The following is a 17,273-nucleotide window of genomic DNA, read 5'->3' on the forward strand; positions in this document are numbered from 1 at the left end:
CTTGGACAAATGCATAAATGTATATTTGCTAGCCAGACTTTATGACTCCTGTGAGTTTGTGATATGCTTTCCTGCTGTCCCTCCCTCTCCCTTAAAGGGTTTTGTAATAGGTATGGTTTCTTTAAGGTGGTTTCTGGGAATGTGTAAAGTGTTAACCCAATTGTCCTTCTTCCAGAATGTCTTCAGAGTCTTTCTGAATGGAAAGCACAAACAGAAGAACAAATGTAATTGTGTGTACTCTTGCTCTTGGTTTCTAGCTCCTAGCAGCACTCTCCAGAGTGGTTCCAGAAGTTACATTATTAGGCAAGGTTGCTATAGGTAAGTAGCTAAAGTGTAGAGCCACAAAACAAAACCTTATCCCATTAGGTTCATTCAGTGGGAGTTTGAGCTTAGAGTCACCTGTCCAACCTCCCCAACTTTACACATGAGAAAATAGAGGCCCCAAGGAATGAAGAGACTGTCCAAACCATCAGCTCGTTGTTGGCATACATCTTGGCTGCCTCTTCCAAAGTGAGCCAGAAATTATTCTTTCTAGGAGGTGGAGGGAACTTAAATTTGTGTACCGCTGTATTCCGGACTTAATACTAGAAGTTAGCTGTAGTTCTCACTACATCCATTTCATGGGTGCTTCCATTTCATGGATGAAGAAGCGAAAGCCTAGATGGTTTAAATATCTTGCCCAAGCGAAGTTAGGGACAAAACCATGGTTAAAATTGAGGTAGGTTGACCTTTAAAATCTATGCTGTTTTCAGTTCAGTGTAATATATCATTATGCAGTTCTTTATAGCAAACAGTCTCTATTACTAATGCTGAGCTTTTGTCTGTGTTTGTTCTGTTAGACAATCAGGAAATTACATAAGCTAATGCTCATCTAGTCTTAAAATTTCAGAACTATTAGGTTGATACCCACTGCATTTACTTCAACGTTAAAAAAGATGGTCCTTCATGTCTAGAGTTTATCTAATCCTCAGATGGTGAAAGAAACCATTATTCTCGGACTAGCGCAGAGTGAAACCTCAGAGTGTTCTTATTCTAATGGCCAGTACTTGTTAGTCTGTCTTATTACCTCTGGGAATATGAGAAGTAGTATGGACTTGTATTCACGTCTTAATTTCTGGTGCCTACCAGCAATGTGAGCTTGGGCAAATCACTTCATCTCATTGTGCTTCAGTGTCCTGATCTATAAACTTGAGATGATAGCATCTGCTCAGAGGGTTGTTTCAATGATGAATTTGAGAATGTACAACACACTGCATGGCACAAGCTCAGTAAATGTTGGTCATGGTTTTATTATGGGAAGTTAGTGACACAGAACTTCTTGGATGAAATCAGCTTCCTGCTATAAGAAGAGAAGCTAGGTAGGGGGCTCTTAACCTTGAACTTAATGATCTTAAAAGTTTGTTGGCCGAAGGTCTTGAACTATATAAATTGATTATTTTTGCAAGAAACATAGCACCTTCAGCTCATTTGTGCTTTGAACATGACTGGCTTTGGACTCCATTCACTTTAATGGTTAACTGAACATTTCGTCTCTATTAACCTCAAAGACTGGTAGAATGTGGCTTTTACTTAACTGTTGCTGCTTCCATGACAACGAGGCATCCTGTAACTCACCAATCTGTACTTAGGACTGGATCCCAGTCCCCCTTCTGGAATTAGGTTGACATGAATCTGAGCGACGACCTTGACTATGACTGTTATTTGCATGATCTAGCTGGTCAAAGCTCTGTTTATGATGTCAGCTCTCAACACATCCATACCTCTTCTTTCCATTTTCTGGCCTGACACACTGTGGAATGTTTGACCCCTGGTGGATCTCTTTTTAAATTCAGCCACAAGTTTTTCCAAACGAAGAAAAACTCAAATTTATCAGGCAGTGAAATGCTGCTTCTGGACATGAAGTAAAACAAACCCTTTGAAACTATAAATGAAACTAAAAAAATAAGTGATTCTTTTGAAGTCCATTCACAATAACTTGGTAGCTCTGTAGTTACACTTCAAGTTGTTCTTTTGAAGGACTATTTAATTAGTCACTGTTTAGCCCTGGTAAATGCAAGCATTAATTACTCAGGATTCCAAAATTCAGTGTTTTCAAGAGATTAAAATCATAAACAACTGGAGGGAAAAAGTCAAAGAGCTACCCTAAAATAATATTCTCTCAATTATAATATTTTTACCATTTTAACATGGTTAATGGTAAAAATAAATTGCAAACTCATTTAATTTTTAGAAAAAGTAGAATTATCAGAATGAGCTACTCATTCTGTTGGATTTTGGTGGCTTGCTAGTAATTTCTCCATTTATTGCTCTCCTTTTCCAGTCCCTGACCCCATTACTACCACCCGCAAACCACCCTCCACCAAGTGCTAAAGCTGAAAGATGTGGGCAAAGCTAGCCTTCAAGTAACGCACATTAAGAGTCTACATTTTAGGCAGCGTAGCCTCTATTGATAGAAGAGAGTACAAGATATGCCCACAACCTTCTGCTTTAATTATAAGATACTTATTATCAGGTGGCTTCATTAACCAAAGAATTAGTTACTTTTTCTGCCTTCTGTCATTTAGTCCAAAAGAGGATTAAAGACTCACCAGAAATACAGGCCACTATGAAAACTAGGTATAAAGGATCACAAGTCTGGGTGATTCTGAAGGCTGATCAAATGCTCCTTACCCGTGGCCCTCTGTGGTCGCTCCTCAGGGAGGGCTGCCTGAAACTGAAAGTCATTTGTATTTCTGTTTATGAATAGACCAGAACATGCCTCTTATGTCTAGTGAGTGTAAAGCTGTACAGAACCTTTCTAGAGAACCTTTTGCAAATATAGTAATTGCCTTCAACTTTTCAGTGACAGGGCCAAGTATAAAAAACAAACAGAAGACAGAAAAGAATTGAAGGGTCCTCAAATTAGGAAGAAAAACTAAAAAAAATACACATGAGTGCATTTAAGCCAGTGCCTTATTTGCATTTGCCTGAGTTGGAATTTTCCAAGCCCCCTCACACGCTCCCTTTTTGTCTTCTTGTCTGCTGAACTGGAACTAGAGAAAAATTTAATTTAAACCGAATATCTGGCATTAATGCATAGGATAAAATACTTTCAACCTATAAGAAATGAGGAGAGCCACAGAAAGGTTAAAATATCAGGCATTTCATATTTATTTTTAGGCTCTCTAATTAACTAAAAAAGACTTATCCCCTGCTTTCACTGATGTATAATTAAGGTATCTGAGTACAAAGAATTTGTCCCTAAAGCTAAATTAGAATGTAGGAGACAAAAAAAAAAAAAGGAAAATTTCCCAGCTATTCTTTTTTAAAAAAATACAAACTTCTGAAAGCATTATCTCTTCTTCCAGTAAATAATTGAGAAGTTACTATATGTGAGGCACAATAATAAGGGCTGTGGGGGATATGGAGACAGATAAAATCAAGTTTCTTTCCACACTTTTTTAAATAAAAAGTTGATAATCCAAGAAGGCTAGAATAAAATGCTTCCCAAAACTTGGCCTTGGCTATCTGAAACTAGGCCTCATAGTTGAGTTTTCCAGTGGGTGCATCAAGCCCTTTTATCTTAAACTGTTAGATGGTAGGGACACAGCATACTTTGCTCCAATTATGAGAATCATGAAGTGAGTGCAGATGTCTGTACTGAACGAGAAGGCACTCATGCACTCAGATCTTACCAAGTATCAGAACTATTTGATCTTGTACTACATGGCCTCGGGCTCTTCTGCTTTGTTATCCTCATCGTTAGTAGTGATTGCTACTTAACGGGAGTAGTAATTGCTACTTAATGGGCTCTTTCTTCCCAGCTTTAAGAATGTGATAATGTTAAATGTTAAGCACATTTTAATCTTCACCCCAACCTCTATGAAGAAGGTACTATCATTCTTATAGATGGCTACACTGGGGCATAGAAGTGATAAGAAACTTACCCAAGTTCATAAAGCTTGTAAGTGCTTGAGTCGAAATTCAAACCCAAGTGTGTCTAACTCTAGCACTTGATCTGGTCATTACCATCCAACAGGACCACAATCCTTACTCTGAATTCTGAAGGCCAAAAAGCTCTACAAACGAATTTCTAAGTATGGTGCCAAAACGAAGCCCGTGGCAAAAACCTGGACTTGAACTGGCTTGAGGCTCTAGTCCTTATCCTACTTAATGTGAATGTTGATATACAGTAAGTCCCTGAGTTAAGAACATCCGAGGGATACTTAAGGACTGTCATAAAGCCTATTGAAAATTTGAGTTAAATACAGTGGTTTGTAATAACAATTACAGGCACTACTCTGTGATGCTTATGAAAGCATTGCTTGGTTTCAGTGGTTCTTCCCCCCGCCATCTAAACTGTTTTAAGAACTGCTTTTCTAATTTTTTTTTTACAGTACTGTATACCTACACACAGAAACACACACTGATTCTCTCTCGGTAGTACAGTACTGTATGTAGTTATTATTACTGTATTATCATTACTGTATTATTATGTTTAAGATGTTTTAGAGTGTTTGGAAGTATTTCTTAAGTGTTTTATATGCATACCAAAAAATCAAACCCATTGCTGTCGAGTCAATTCCGACTCATAGCGACCCTCTAGGACAGAGTAGAACTGCCCCATAGGGTTTCCGAGGAGTGCCTGGTGGATTTGAACTGCTGACCTTTTGGTTAGCAGCTGCAGCACTTAACCACTATGCCACCAGCGTTTACTTTATATGCATAGAAAGGTAAAATACATAACTGTATGCTAAGACAAAAATTTGACTGACACTAAAAAGAACCATATGTACCTGTTCCAACTTACCTACAAATTCAACTTAAAGACAGACTCAGGAACAATCTTGTTCGTAACCCAGGGACTACCTGTATTTCACTCCAGATATATTGTGTTTATATAATATATGGAGCTCTGGTGGCGTAGTGGTTAAGAGCTTGGCTGCTAACCAAAAGGTCGGCAGTTTGAATCCGTCAGCCACTCCTTGGAAACTCAGTGGGGCAGTTCTACTCTGTCCTATAGGGTCGCTATGAGTCAGAATCCACGCGGCGGCAATGGGTTTGGTTTTGGTTTATATTATATATATATATACACACAGATATATATACACCTTTTTACCTTCCTGAAATCTGAAAATCTTTAAATTCTGAAATGGCCTAGCCCCATGAGTTTCAGGAAGGAAACAGTGGACCTGGCACTTGCCATCTTGCCCCTGCAAGCCAGTTGTTACTTTTCATGGTTCTCCTTCACCCTACCCCCAGGCTTCTGGTTTGCTGCTTCTGATATGCTGTGTACTTGGAAATTGGAAACATGTGAATTTTAACTCCCCCCAAAACTCAAGATAACTTTTTTAAAATCATGACTTCATACTGATACTCCCAGTTGCAATTCAACACCACAGGGTTCTTCTGCTTCTTCTTGTTCTTTAACTCCCTTCTCCCACAGTGAGAACCTTCAACATTTGTGCTTTAGAATTTTTTTTCTTTTGTATTTAAGCAGGATACAAAGTCTTTCTCCTGGTATGGGAAGATCTCAAAGTATCATTTAAATTGGACAATAGGTCCTTCATTTTATAATGGGACTCACTATGAGATTCTTTTTCAATATCAACATTTTTAGTGCATTTAAAATGATTCTATCTATAAAAATTATATATATGGAACTTTTTAGGAATAATGTATTTTATCTGAAGCAAAATCACCATAGTAATTTTAAATGTTAATAGTCTAAGGCCAAATGAAAGCACCTAGAGTAAATGTTGAAAGGTCGTTGCTGGAGATTATGTCCTTCCCCGCTTCCTGGGAGTGGGGATTTTGTGGGTTAAAAGTATTCATCACAGTGAAGGTGCTAAGAGGAAAAAGTGAAAGACAAGAATCATCGATTAGTTAAAGGTTTACCGCAGGCCTTCAGCCTACTCACTTAGAATGAGGAATGGATTGTTTAACCAGTTATCCTGACTTTTTTGAAAATGGTGAAGAGGGGGTTAAAGGTCAGTAGGAGAGAAAGTTTCTGCAGATAACTTTCGAGAGTGGTTTCCTTTACTTCAAGTCTTATTCGGTGGTGAGAGGAAAGGAATAAACCAGAACTTGGCTGGAAGTGTTAGAAAATCTGATTTATTTCTAAAACTTTGAATTTACTGCCTTAAAAAAAATTTTTTTTTTTATCACAGGTGGAAGAATAAGGCAGGTTTACCCACAGGGCTTCAGACCTATTTGGGTCTGGCTAGAACCCCTGCTGAGAATTTGCATTTCTAAGAAGTTCCCAGGCAATGAGGCTAATGCTGCTTGGCTAGGGACCAATTCTGAGGACCACTAGTAGAGCAGTGGGTCTCAGAATTTTTTAAGAGTCACCTGGCGATCTTGTTAAACTGTAGGTTCTGATTCAGTATATCTGGGGTAGAATTGCAAATTCTCAGCAGACTTTCGAATCAGAACAAACCATTCGAAGGTCTGGTTTAGAGGAGGAAATTGTTAGATGAACCGTGCTGCCCCCTCTCTGGGCTGGCCCTGCCCCAGTGTTGCCCGTTTCAGAACAATGTTCACGGAATATGGAGCATCAAGAAGGTCTATCCAATGCAAAGGAGATGGGATGGACCCCTAAGTATCATGGAGTGCAGAAGAAGGACTACTAATGTATATTGAACACTTGCTCTGTGTCAGGCTCCATATAGGTTTCCACGTTTAGCGTTTACAAAAACTGTTTAAAGTTTTATATTCATTTTACAGATAAGGCAACTGAAACTCAGGAGGTAAAGAAGGTTACGAAAGATCTCACGACTCCAAAATGGAGAAAATGGTCCTGGAACACAATTCTGATCCCGAAACTCGTGTCCTTTCTGCCACGTCCTCAGCCATTATCAGGTTTAAAGCAGGGCTGGGGATTGAGGGACTAGATTAGTTCTAGAATTATTCTATTCACATGGCAATAGGGAAAGAGGCTGGGGTTTCTCCTTTTAGGTGGCCAGGTACCTTTTTTTTTTTTTTAATGAGCTTCAAGTGAACGTTTACAAATCAAGTCAGTCTGTCACATATAAATTTATATACACCTTACTCCATACTCCCACTTGCTCTCCCCCTAATGAGTCAGCCCTTCCAGTCTCTCCTTTCGTGACAATTTTGCCAGCTTCCAACCCTCCCTACACTTCCATCCCCCCTCCAGAGAGGAGATGCCAACACAGTCTCAAGTGTCCACCTGATACAAATAGCTCACTCTTCATCAGCGTCTCTCCCCTACCCACTGTCCAGTCCCTTCCGTGTCTGCTGAGTTGTCTTCGGGAATGGTTCCTGCCCTGGGCCAACAGAAGGTTTGGGGACCATGACTGCCGGGATTCCTCTAGTCTCAGTCAGACCATTAAGTCTGGTCTTTTTATGAGAATTTGGGGTCTGCATCCCACTGATCTCCTGCTCCCTCAGGGGTTCTCTGTTGTGCTCCCTGTCAGGGGAGTCATCAGTTGTGGCCAGGCACTAACTAGTTCTTCTGGTCTCTGGATGATGTAAGTCTCTGGTTCATGTGGCCCTTTCTGTTTCTTGGGCTCTTCGTTATCGTGTGACCTTGGTGTTCTTCATTCTCCTTTGCTCCAGGTGGGTTGAGACCAATTGATGCATCTTAGATGGCCGCTTGTTAGCATTTAAGACCCCAGACGCCACATTTCAAAGTGGGATGCAGAATGTTTTCATAATAGAATTATTTTGCCAGTTGACTTAGAAGTCCCCTTAAACCATAGTCCCCAAACCCCCGCCCTTGCTCCGCTGACCTTAAGCATTCCGTTTATCCCGGAAACTTCTTTGCTTTTGGTCCAGTCCAGTCCAGTTGAGCTGACCTTCCATGTATTGAGTATTGTCCTTCCCTTCACCTAAAGTAGTTCTTATCTACTAATTAATCAGTAAAAAACCCTCTCCCACCCTCCCTCCCTCCCCGCCTCGTAACCACAAAAGTATGTGTTCTTCTCAGTTTATACTGTTTCTCAAGATCTTATAATAGTGGTCTTATACAATATTTGTCCTTTTGCCTCTGAGTAATTTTGCTCAGCATAATGCCTTCCAGGTTCCTCCATGTCATGAAATGTTTCACAGATTCGTCACTGTTCTTTATCGATGCGTAGTATTCCATTGTGTGAATATACCACAATTTATTTAGCCATTCATCCGTTGATGGACACCTTGGTTGCTTCCAGCTTTTTGCTATTGTAAACAGAGCTGCAATAAACATGGGTGTGCATATATCTGTTTGTGTGAAGGCTTTTATTTCTCTAGGGTATATTCTGAGGAGTGGGATTTCTGGGTTGTATGGTAGTTCTATTTCTAACTGTTTAAGATAACGCCAGATAGATTTCCAGAGTGGTTGTACCATTTTACATTCCTACCAGCAGTGTATAAGAGTTCCAATCTCTCCGCAGCCTCTCCAACTTTTATTATTTTGTGTTTTTTGGATTAATGCCAGCCTTGTTGGAGTGAGATGGAATCTCTTCGTAGTTTTAATTTGCATTTCTCTAATGGCTAATGATCAAGAGCATTTTCTCATGTATCTGTTAGCTGCCTGAATATCTTCTTTAGTGAAGTGCGTGTTTATATCCTTTGCCCACTTCTTGATTGGTTGTTTGTCTTTTTGTGGTTGAGTTTTGACAGAATCATAGATTTTAGAGATCAGGCGCTGGTCGGAGATGTCATAGCTGCAAATTCTTTCCCAGTCTGTCGGTGGTCTTTTTACTCTTTTGGTGAAGTCTTTAGATGAGCATAGGTGTTTGATTTTTAGGAGGTCCCAGTTATCTGGTTTCTCTTTGTCATTTTTGGTAATGTTTTGTATTCTGTTTATGCCTTGTATTAGGGCTCCTAACGTTATCCCTATTTTTTCTTCCATGATCTTTATCGTTTAGTCTTTATGTTTAGGTCTTTGATCCACTTGAAGTTAGTTTTTGTGCATGGTGTGAGGTATGGGTCCTGTTTCATTTTTTTGCAAATGGATATCCAGTTATGCCAGCACCATTTGTTAAAAAGACTATCTTTTCCCCAATTAACTGACACTGGGCCTTTGTCAAATATACCTTTTTTCTTATTGTGTTCTACTTATATAAACTTTATGCACAACCAGTGCAGGGCAACTTCCAGAAGACTCCATGACCTCCTCTTTTAGAGTCAACACTGTACTCTAGTCTTAGCCTCTTGAATGTGCCAGAGTAGATTCCTCCACTTCTCAGCACACCATGAGCTGGTTTCACTGGCACGTGCAAGTCCCATGTCTCAGTCAGAGTCCCTTCCTTGGAATCATCACCAGCAGAGCTACGGCCCCCAAAGAAACACATTTGAAGAGAATCTTAGGAAACACTTGGCAGCCAGTAGGTGAATACGTGTGGAGTGACTGGATCTGTTGCCTTCTGGGCACCCCTATGAACAGCAGTGAATTTGCACGTAGTACAGGAGCCCTGGTGGTTAGTACAGGAGCCCTGGTGGTGCAGTGCTTAAGAGCTTAGCTGTTGTCCAAAAGGTTGGCAGTTTGAATCTACCAGGTGCTCCTTGGAAACACTATGGGGCAGTTCTACTCTGTCCTATAGGGTCACTATGAGTTGAAATCGACTTGACAGCAATATGTTTGGTTTTTGTTTTTCTTTAGTACGTTTGTGCTTGGAAGTTTTCCCACAGTGTTTATTTGAAAACAACTTCAGATTGTATCTTAGGTCACTTTTATATTGCTGCTGGTAACACTAGGAACATATTTGTGTTCAGAAAAAAAAAGCTTTCAAGGTTGCCTCTTGGAATAAATATTCTTTTTCTATTATAATTATTTTCTTAAACTTGATATTTCACGAACTAGATGGTGCCCAGCTACCACTACCGACTGGTCCGACCAGGTACACAGTAGATGGTCCTGGGTAGAATGGGAGAAAAAAGTAGAACAAAACTCAAATTCCTAGAAAAGGCCAGACATACTGTACCAGTAGAGACTAGAGGAACCCCTGAGACTGTCGCCCTGGGGTGCCCTTTAAACTTGGAACTCAGACTACTCCCGGTGGTCACCTATCAGCCAAAAGGCAGTGGCTTATAAAATAAGTAATATCACCCATGAGCACTGTGCTTCTCTAAACAATCATCTAAATGACATCTAATGGTCAACATTTACCGTAGACCAAAGATGAGAAGGTAAGGGGGGGAAAGGAAGCTAGATTAATGGAAACAGAACAACCAGAATGGAAAAGATGAGAATGCTGATACATTGTGAAAAGTGTAATGAATGTCACAGAATACTATGTTTAGAAAATAAGTTAGAAGCTAATTTGCTGTGTAAATTTTCTCCAAAAAACGCAGTAAAATATTTTTGAAAAACTTGCTATTTCAGAGGATACAAGTTTAACTAGAGACTGCAGGATTATTAAATTTTCTCCCTCCAGCCAGTAACTATCATTAGAGTACTTCATTACTCTATCTGTTAGGTTGTGAAATCATGGAACCTTTGCCATCTCTTCACAGGGAGAGATAACGCGTGTGAGAAAACATCATATATGTTTCTCCGAAAGGAGCTTCCCGTGCGACTGGCTAACACAATGAGAGAAGTCAACCTTCTGCCAGACAACTTGCTAAACCGGCCTTCGGTGGGATTGGTTCAGAGTTGGTAAGTACACAGCATGGCTGAAAATGGTCAGTCTTCCTCCAGATGTGCTGAATGTGTTGGCATGGGAACCATTCTCCATAAAAGTACATGGACTGTCTGCCTGGGAGTGAGTCATTCGGGATAGCTGAGTTTTCCGGGCAATTAAAAGTTGCCACTTTTATTGCAGAACTGTTGAATTGAAAATTGTTTTGATGGAAAGTATTCCTAAACTGTACTAGACACTTTTCTTGATTTCTCTGTCTACTTTTCTAGTTGGAAATGTGATGTATGCTTATTGAAAAAAAATTGGAAAGTACAGAAAAATGGAAAGGAAAAGCAATGCAGTAACCCAGGCGAGTGGGTCTGTATGTAATCCTTTGGATGAGAAGATGTTTGCCACTTGTTATCAAGTCTCAGTTACTTCTTTTGTTTTCCTTGTTAAGAAGTTCCTTGAAGGCAATGCTATTTTGAAAATCACATTAAGTCATTTAAAACGGAACCTCAAATTGCAAAAACCTTCAGCTACCTGGTGTGCTTCATCTGCCCTGTTCCAAGTGTGACAGACCTTAACTGAGTGTAACTTGAAGTTAAATCGATTGTAGCTCTGAGGCTTAGAGCTTGTGCTATGGAATTGAGGATGTTGGATTTGTGAGTGAGGAGCCCGGGTCACGCAGTGGTTAAAGTGCTTGGCTGCCAACCGAAAGGGTAGGTGGTTGGAACCCACCAGCCGCTCCGAGGGAGACCGATGTGGCAGTCTGCTTCCTTAAAGATGTACAGCCTTGGAAACCCTGTGGGGCAGTTCTGTTTTGTCCTATAGGGTCGCTGTGAGTTGGAATCGACTGGACGGCAGTGGGGTTTTGGTTAAATTTGTGGATACACTAGCCACTAGGTAAGCAGGGTGAGATCACTGAGTGGCAGGATGGGAGAGCTGCTCGCAAGGGCATTTTGCGTACATTGGAGAACAATTTGCATGCCTACTCTGTATTATAAAAGCAAGATAGAAGTCACTGTGAAGAAAACAGATTAATAAAACCTTGCTGTGGACCCGAGGAATTTGGGAGGCCAGATGTGACTGAGATGGTGCTATGGGAGCACAGAGGAGAGGGGGAGGAGGCCAGCTATGGTTGGGCCCTGCCCTTAGATGGGTGGGCAGAATTGGCAGGTACAGGTGACAGAGAGCATTCTAGGGGACGGGAACACTGTGAACAAACAGAGAATGGAACTATTAATTAGATTGCATTTAGAGGGTTAGTGGAAGCCAGGCTTCTGAAAGAGAGTGGACATTAACAATCATTCCTCAATAGTATTAATTGTGATAAATTCTTAGGGCTAAGGATGAATCCTCTGAGAAACACTGTAGTGGGTGGTCTCAGATAGTGTCCAGTCTCTTTCCCAGGCAAGCAGCAGCTCCTCCCTGGGTGAGGCGCAGGGTCCTTGGAACCCAGGAGAGATCAGACAGACAGTGACGGTGACCATGGTTTTGATAGTGCAGTCAGTTACGCTCTGCCCTGAATTGATAGTTTGTTTCAGAAAGAGCAGAAAGTACTTTTTTGTATGAGACTTTTTATCATTTCAAGACCATCATTAGAAATTTTCCAGCAGAAAGTATATAATCACTATTGAGGGACACCGTGGTGGGGAGTCTAGGTAGGCTAGAGGACTCACATGTCCCCGGGTTCTGATAGCAGTGACAATCAAACATTTACTCCTGCCAATAACTTATGTGAAAGTTACTTCAGGGACCTCAAAGTGAACTGCTGGCACCGTATAGACTGAAACGAATTACTGTGTCAACTGTTCTTTGTCTATTCACCACCCTTCTTCCATATCCATTCCAAACGTATGCGTGCCATGTCTTCCTTTTCTTTTCCGAACGTTTTATTTTGAAATCATTTCATATTTAATATTTAAATCATTTCATATGTAATTTTGGTAAGAATAGTAGAAAGAATTCCTGTATATGTATGTTGTTGTTAGGTGCCGTTGAGTCAGCTCCAACTCAGAGTGACCCTGTGTACAACAGAACGAAACACTGCCTGATCCGCGCCAACCTCGCCGTATATGTATGCCTTCAACTAAGTTCATCTGTTGGGTCTATCGTATTTGCTCTATCATATTCTCTCTATAGATGGGTATAGCTACATACACATGCATACATACCTATACATATAGTATCTATATATGTATACATAACGCGCATATGGTTTTTTCCCTCCTAAACCATTTGGGTTAATGCCTTTTATCACCTAATACTTAATGCCCCTTTATGGGTTAATAATGGGTTAATGCCCCTTTATCACCTAATATTTAGTATTTATCTCTCTAGAGCAACTCTTAGATAGCCACAGTCTGGTGATCCAATTTGGGAAATGTCACACTGATTCAGTAATATTTCACTAATTGTCCTGGTGATCTATTTAGCAACGCCCCCCCCCCACCTTGATTTGGGAATCCAATTCAGGATCATACATTGTGATGAGTTGTCATTTCCTTCTTTTTCAAGCGAGCCTGATTGTGTAATAGGCAGTGAATCCCACCTGTCCCCTCAGTCTGAATGTGTTCTTCTTGCCCTCTTCACTTTCAGGCGAGGAACCTCGGCATGAACTCTGACTCCTCTCCATTTGTGACTTGGCTCTTTAAATGAATTATCCTGCTCGGAAAGGACCATCCCTGAAAGGGATGAAGATGCCTGACTCAAATTTTGCTTGTGTGTGGCAGGGCAGAGGGACTCACGGGGGATTGCTGACTTTGGCCTCTGAGAGTGGTTTACTGGATGATTTTTAACAACATCTAACCCACAGCCCAGAGACTTTTTAAAAACTTACCTAGAGATGTGCATACTTTAGTATCACTTGCGTTGCCACAAAGTTCTTTACTATTTTTGTGTTTATATGAGTAACAGCCATTTTTTGTTACTGGAGTGCCCTTATCCTCTACCCAAAGCCAGATAGTAAGATTAATTATAATTGGCTGTTAGAAGTAATTAGAATAAAGGGATAATTCTTTCAGAACATGTTCAGGCCCAAAGCAGCAATCACACATGTCTAAGTAATTGGGAGATGTGAATCTTCACCAGATTCAGCCGGTCCTGTCTAGACAGAGCTGCTGCAGTAATGAGCCTCTCTGAATCCCACTTTCCTTTGTTCTCTAGATCTTTATGTTGGAGACCTTGTTTCTTGTACTGGTCCTGATTGAGACCTGTAGCTGTTCTCCAACCACAGCCTGGTTTTGAGGGCTTAGGAGACATTCCTTCTCCTCCATTATGTTGGGGAAATTAGTTGAACTTTGTCAAGGCACCTACTTTTTTTTTCTAGTTTCTAAGTTCTTAGAGTGCACTTCAGTGTCACAATACGCTTCTTAAAATTTATATGTACTTTTTTTGTATTCAAACTATAGACTTGCTATGTCTATTAGGAATATTTGGTTGCAAGTAATAGAAAATCCAAGTAACCCTGACTTAAAGAATAATTTGGGTCCAGCCATAGGGTGAGCTTTTAGTGTTCGTTTCATGAGGTTATCAAGACTCTGATTTCCATGGTGTCAGCTTCATTTTAAGGCAGAATTTCCTCCTGGTGGCAGAATAGCTGCAGTAGTTCCAGACTTCACATCCATATAACAGACTGTACAGAAGCAGAGCAAGTTGATTTCTCTCCCAGAGACCTCCAGGAAGTCTTCTCTCTTATTTTACTGACCTAAACTGAAGCATATGCCCATTCCTGAGCCAATCCCAGTGTTCAGGGGGAATTAGAGGCAGTGATAGACTTAGACCTGGACTATTGGACTGATTAGTGGCAAGAGAAATGGAATTACCCATAGTAAAATCAGGCTTACCCAAGGGCTTTGTTTGGCATCAGCTTCCCCTGAAGCACTTCGGGTAAGAGAGGCATGTATGCTGGTTAGGCAGCTAACACAGTAACTCTGTTTTGTGTTGTTTTTTTCTTTTTTAGGTATATGCAGAGCTTTCTTGAACTGTTAGAATATGAAAATAAGAGCCCTGAGGATCCACAGGTCTTGGATAAGTAAGTATAGGGCCAAACTTACCTGAAAGTAAAAACATATAGGTAAAAAAAAATTTTTTTTTTAATAAGTAGAATTCATGCCAGTAAGAACCAGGAAGTATAATTTGGACAAAGTCATTAGGTTTCTTTATGGACGATGACTTAATATTGGATTTTTTTTAATTGAGTTTAAGATTTTAGCATAGTAGAAAAGGAATAATGACATTTCAAATTATGCTTCATGATCTTTTGCATTTCCTCAGGGTGAACTGGGCACTCACTATAAATACTTCAGTAAATGTTCCACCTAGTGGTAGTTTTAAGAATGCAGGGTCCTCAACATAGCACATGAATTTATTTTCTGTCTTTTACAATTAAAAAAAAACTCAGTGGGATATTATACATGAACTCAGAAAACTATAATGGTTTTATTTTGGAGAGGCATGAAAGCTTGTGTTTTTTATATAGCAACCTGAATTCTATTACTGCCGTTATGCACAAAGACTAAATTCTCATGCCAATACAAAATACTTGATTTTCACTTTCATTAATAAGTCTTTGGAGATATTTTTGGTGTGTCCCCATGTCAGAAGTATTGATATATTCCACAAATTATTTATTTAACAAACATTTATAGAGTCTGTATTATATGTATTCACTTATTCAAAAAGTCATAGGGTTCCTAAAAAAGGTGTTTGAACATTTTTTTTTTCTTTACTAGAACTTTTTACATTTTGCATCTCTGAAAGGAGAGATTTTGTAGAAAGTTTCAAGCAAAAACTTGGGGTAATAATTAGACATAACCAATCACCTCATGGAATTAGTTCTCTTGCTTGCTTTGGTGCTTAGGGCCGTGATGTCATGGGACAGTCTAGTCAGTTGGCATAATATAGTTCTTAAAGTTTCTGTACTACCTCCCAGTATGGTGAGTAGTGTCTGGGGTTTTAAAAGCTTACAAGTGGCCATTTAAGGTATAACTATTGGTCTTTATTCGTTTGGAATAAAAGAGAAAGAAAAAAACCCAAGAATCAGAGAAGGAGCTGGACTACAAGACTGTCTATGACCGACTGCCTCCGCCACCTTGAGACCAGGAGAACTAGATGATGTCTAGCTACCACTACTGAATGTTCTGATCAGGAACACAGTAGATGAGTCCTCATAAAAAGGGAGAAAAACACAGAACAGAACTTCAAATTCGTAAAGAATCCAGATTTACTGGACCTATTGAGGCTGGAGGAGTCCCGGAGACTATGGTCCTGAGTTGCTCTTGAAACCTTGAATTGAAACTATCCCCTGGTGTCCCCTTTAAACTAAATAACAGTTTAGCCCGAAGAGTAAAGATTTTCACCCTCTGAGAATTGTGTTACTTTAAAAAAAATTATATAAGACCCAAGGGTCAACAGATATCTTAAAACATAGATGAGAAGGTTGGAGGGCAGGGAGAATGAAGTAAATGGAACGGAAACAACTAGGACAGAAATAACAAGAATGTTGATACAATGTAAAGAATGTAACCGATGTCACCAATCATTATGTCTAGAAACTGGAATGGTAGTGGGTTTGGCTGTGTATATTAAAATAATTTTTTAAAAAGTTGGGGCTATACTTTAGTTCCTTGTACTTTCTAGCATGTATGTAATGATAATGATGGCTCTACCTATAGAGATGCCAACAGATAAATAGTCCAGTGGTGGGATTGGGAAGTCTATACATCAGCCCATAAGATAGAAAGACGGACCACTTTTTGTCCCCTCCCCCACAGCTTTCTACAAGTCCTGCTTAAAGTCCGAAACAGACACAACGATGTGGTTCCTACAATGGCCCAAGGGGTGATTGAGTACAAGGAGAAGTTTGGGTTTGATCCTTTCATTAGCAGCAACATCCAATATTTTCTGGATCGGTTCTACACCAACCGCATCTCTTTCCGCATGCTTATTAACCAGCACAGTAAGTTGCTTTTGTTTTTCCATTTGAAACTTAACGGGAGTGATTTCTCCAGAATGTGTTCCTGTTGCGTCACTTCTCCTTCACTGGCCTGTGTTTGGGGCTCTATAGAAGTTTCATTTCTAGTTCAGTTTATTCTCAGTGAATCCCTTGTATTGAAAAGCTGTTCATTAGTTTTTGTTGTTAAGAGAAATCCCTGAAAGGCTAAGGATGGAGGTTTCTTCAACTAAGTCATATTGGGTGGGGACAAAGGGATCGGGCACCTGGCAAGTGTCACCGCTTTAGAACATGCTGACTGCAACTGTCTTAAAGCATGTCCCTCTTCCTTCATTGTCTGAGAGAGCTGATCTCCTGTAAATTGTATTGCTCTCAATTGCTGTATGCTAAGATGATTCTTGGAAACCCTGGTGGCGTAGTGGTTAAGTGCTACAGCTGCTAACCAAGAAGCTGGCAGTTCAAACCCGCAAGGTGCTCCTTGGAAACTCTATGGGGCAGTTCTACTTTGTCCTATAGGGTCACTGTGAGTTGGAATCGACTCGACAGCAGTGAGTTTAGTATTTTTGTTTGTTTGTTTTAAGATGATTCTTACAAATAAGAGAATCCTTTTCAGAACTCATAAACCCCTATATTTCTCTTCTATTTTTTTAATCCTCTCCCTTTTGTGTTTTTTGTAGCGCTTCTGTTCGGCGGTGACGCTAATCCTGCTCAGCCTAAACATATAGGGAGCATTGATCCCACCTGTAACGTGGCCGAAGTAGTGAAAGGTAAAG

At 40.1% G+C, this 17,273-nt stretch overlaps 1 protein-coding gene across 1 annotated transcript in view; it reads left to right on the forward strand.

The window, feature by feature from the left end:
• PDK3 (pyruvate dehydrogenase kinase 3) overlaps positions 1-17,273 on the forward strand; it is an 85,787-nt gene that overhangs the window by 15,654 nt on the left and 52,860 nt on the right. Inside the window, exons 2-5 of the mRNA XM_003416056.4 lie at positions 10,441-10,582; positions 14,509-14,580; positions 16,322-16,506; positions 17,178-17,267. Of these exons, the coding sequence (XP_003416104.1) occupies positions 10,441-10,582; positions 14,509-14,580; positions 16,322-16,506; positions 17,178-17,267 (489 nt within the window). The remainder of the gene's footprint in view (positions 1-10,440; positions 10,583-14,508; positions 14,581-16,321; positions 16,507-17,177; positions 17,268-17,273) is intronic.

This window comes from Loxodonta africana, chromosome X, assembly GCF_030014295.1.
Source record: "Loxodonta africana isolate mLoxAfr1 chromosome X, mLoxAfr1.hap2, whole genome shotgun sequence".
Taxonomy (NCBI): Eukaryota; Metazoa; Chordata; class Mammalia; order Proboscidea; family Elephantidae; genus Loxodonta; species Loxodonta africana.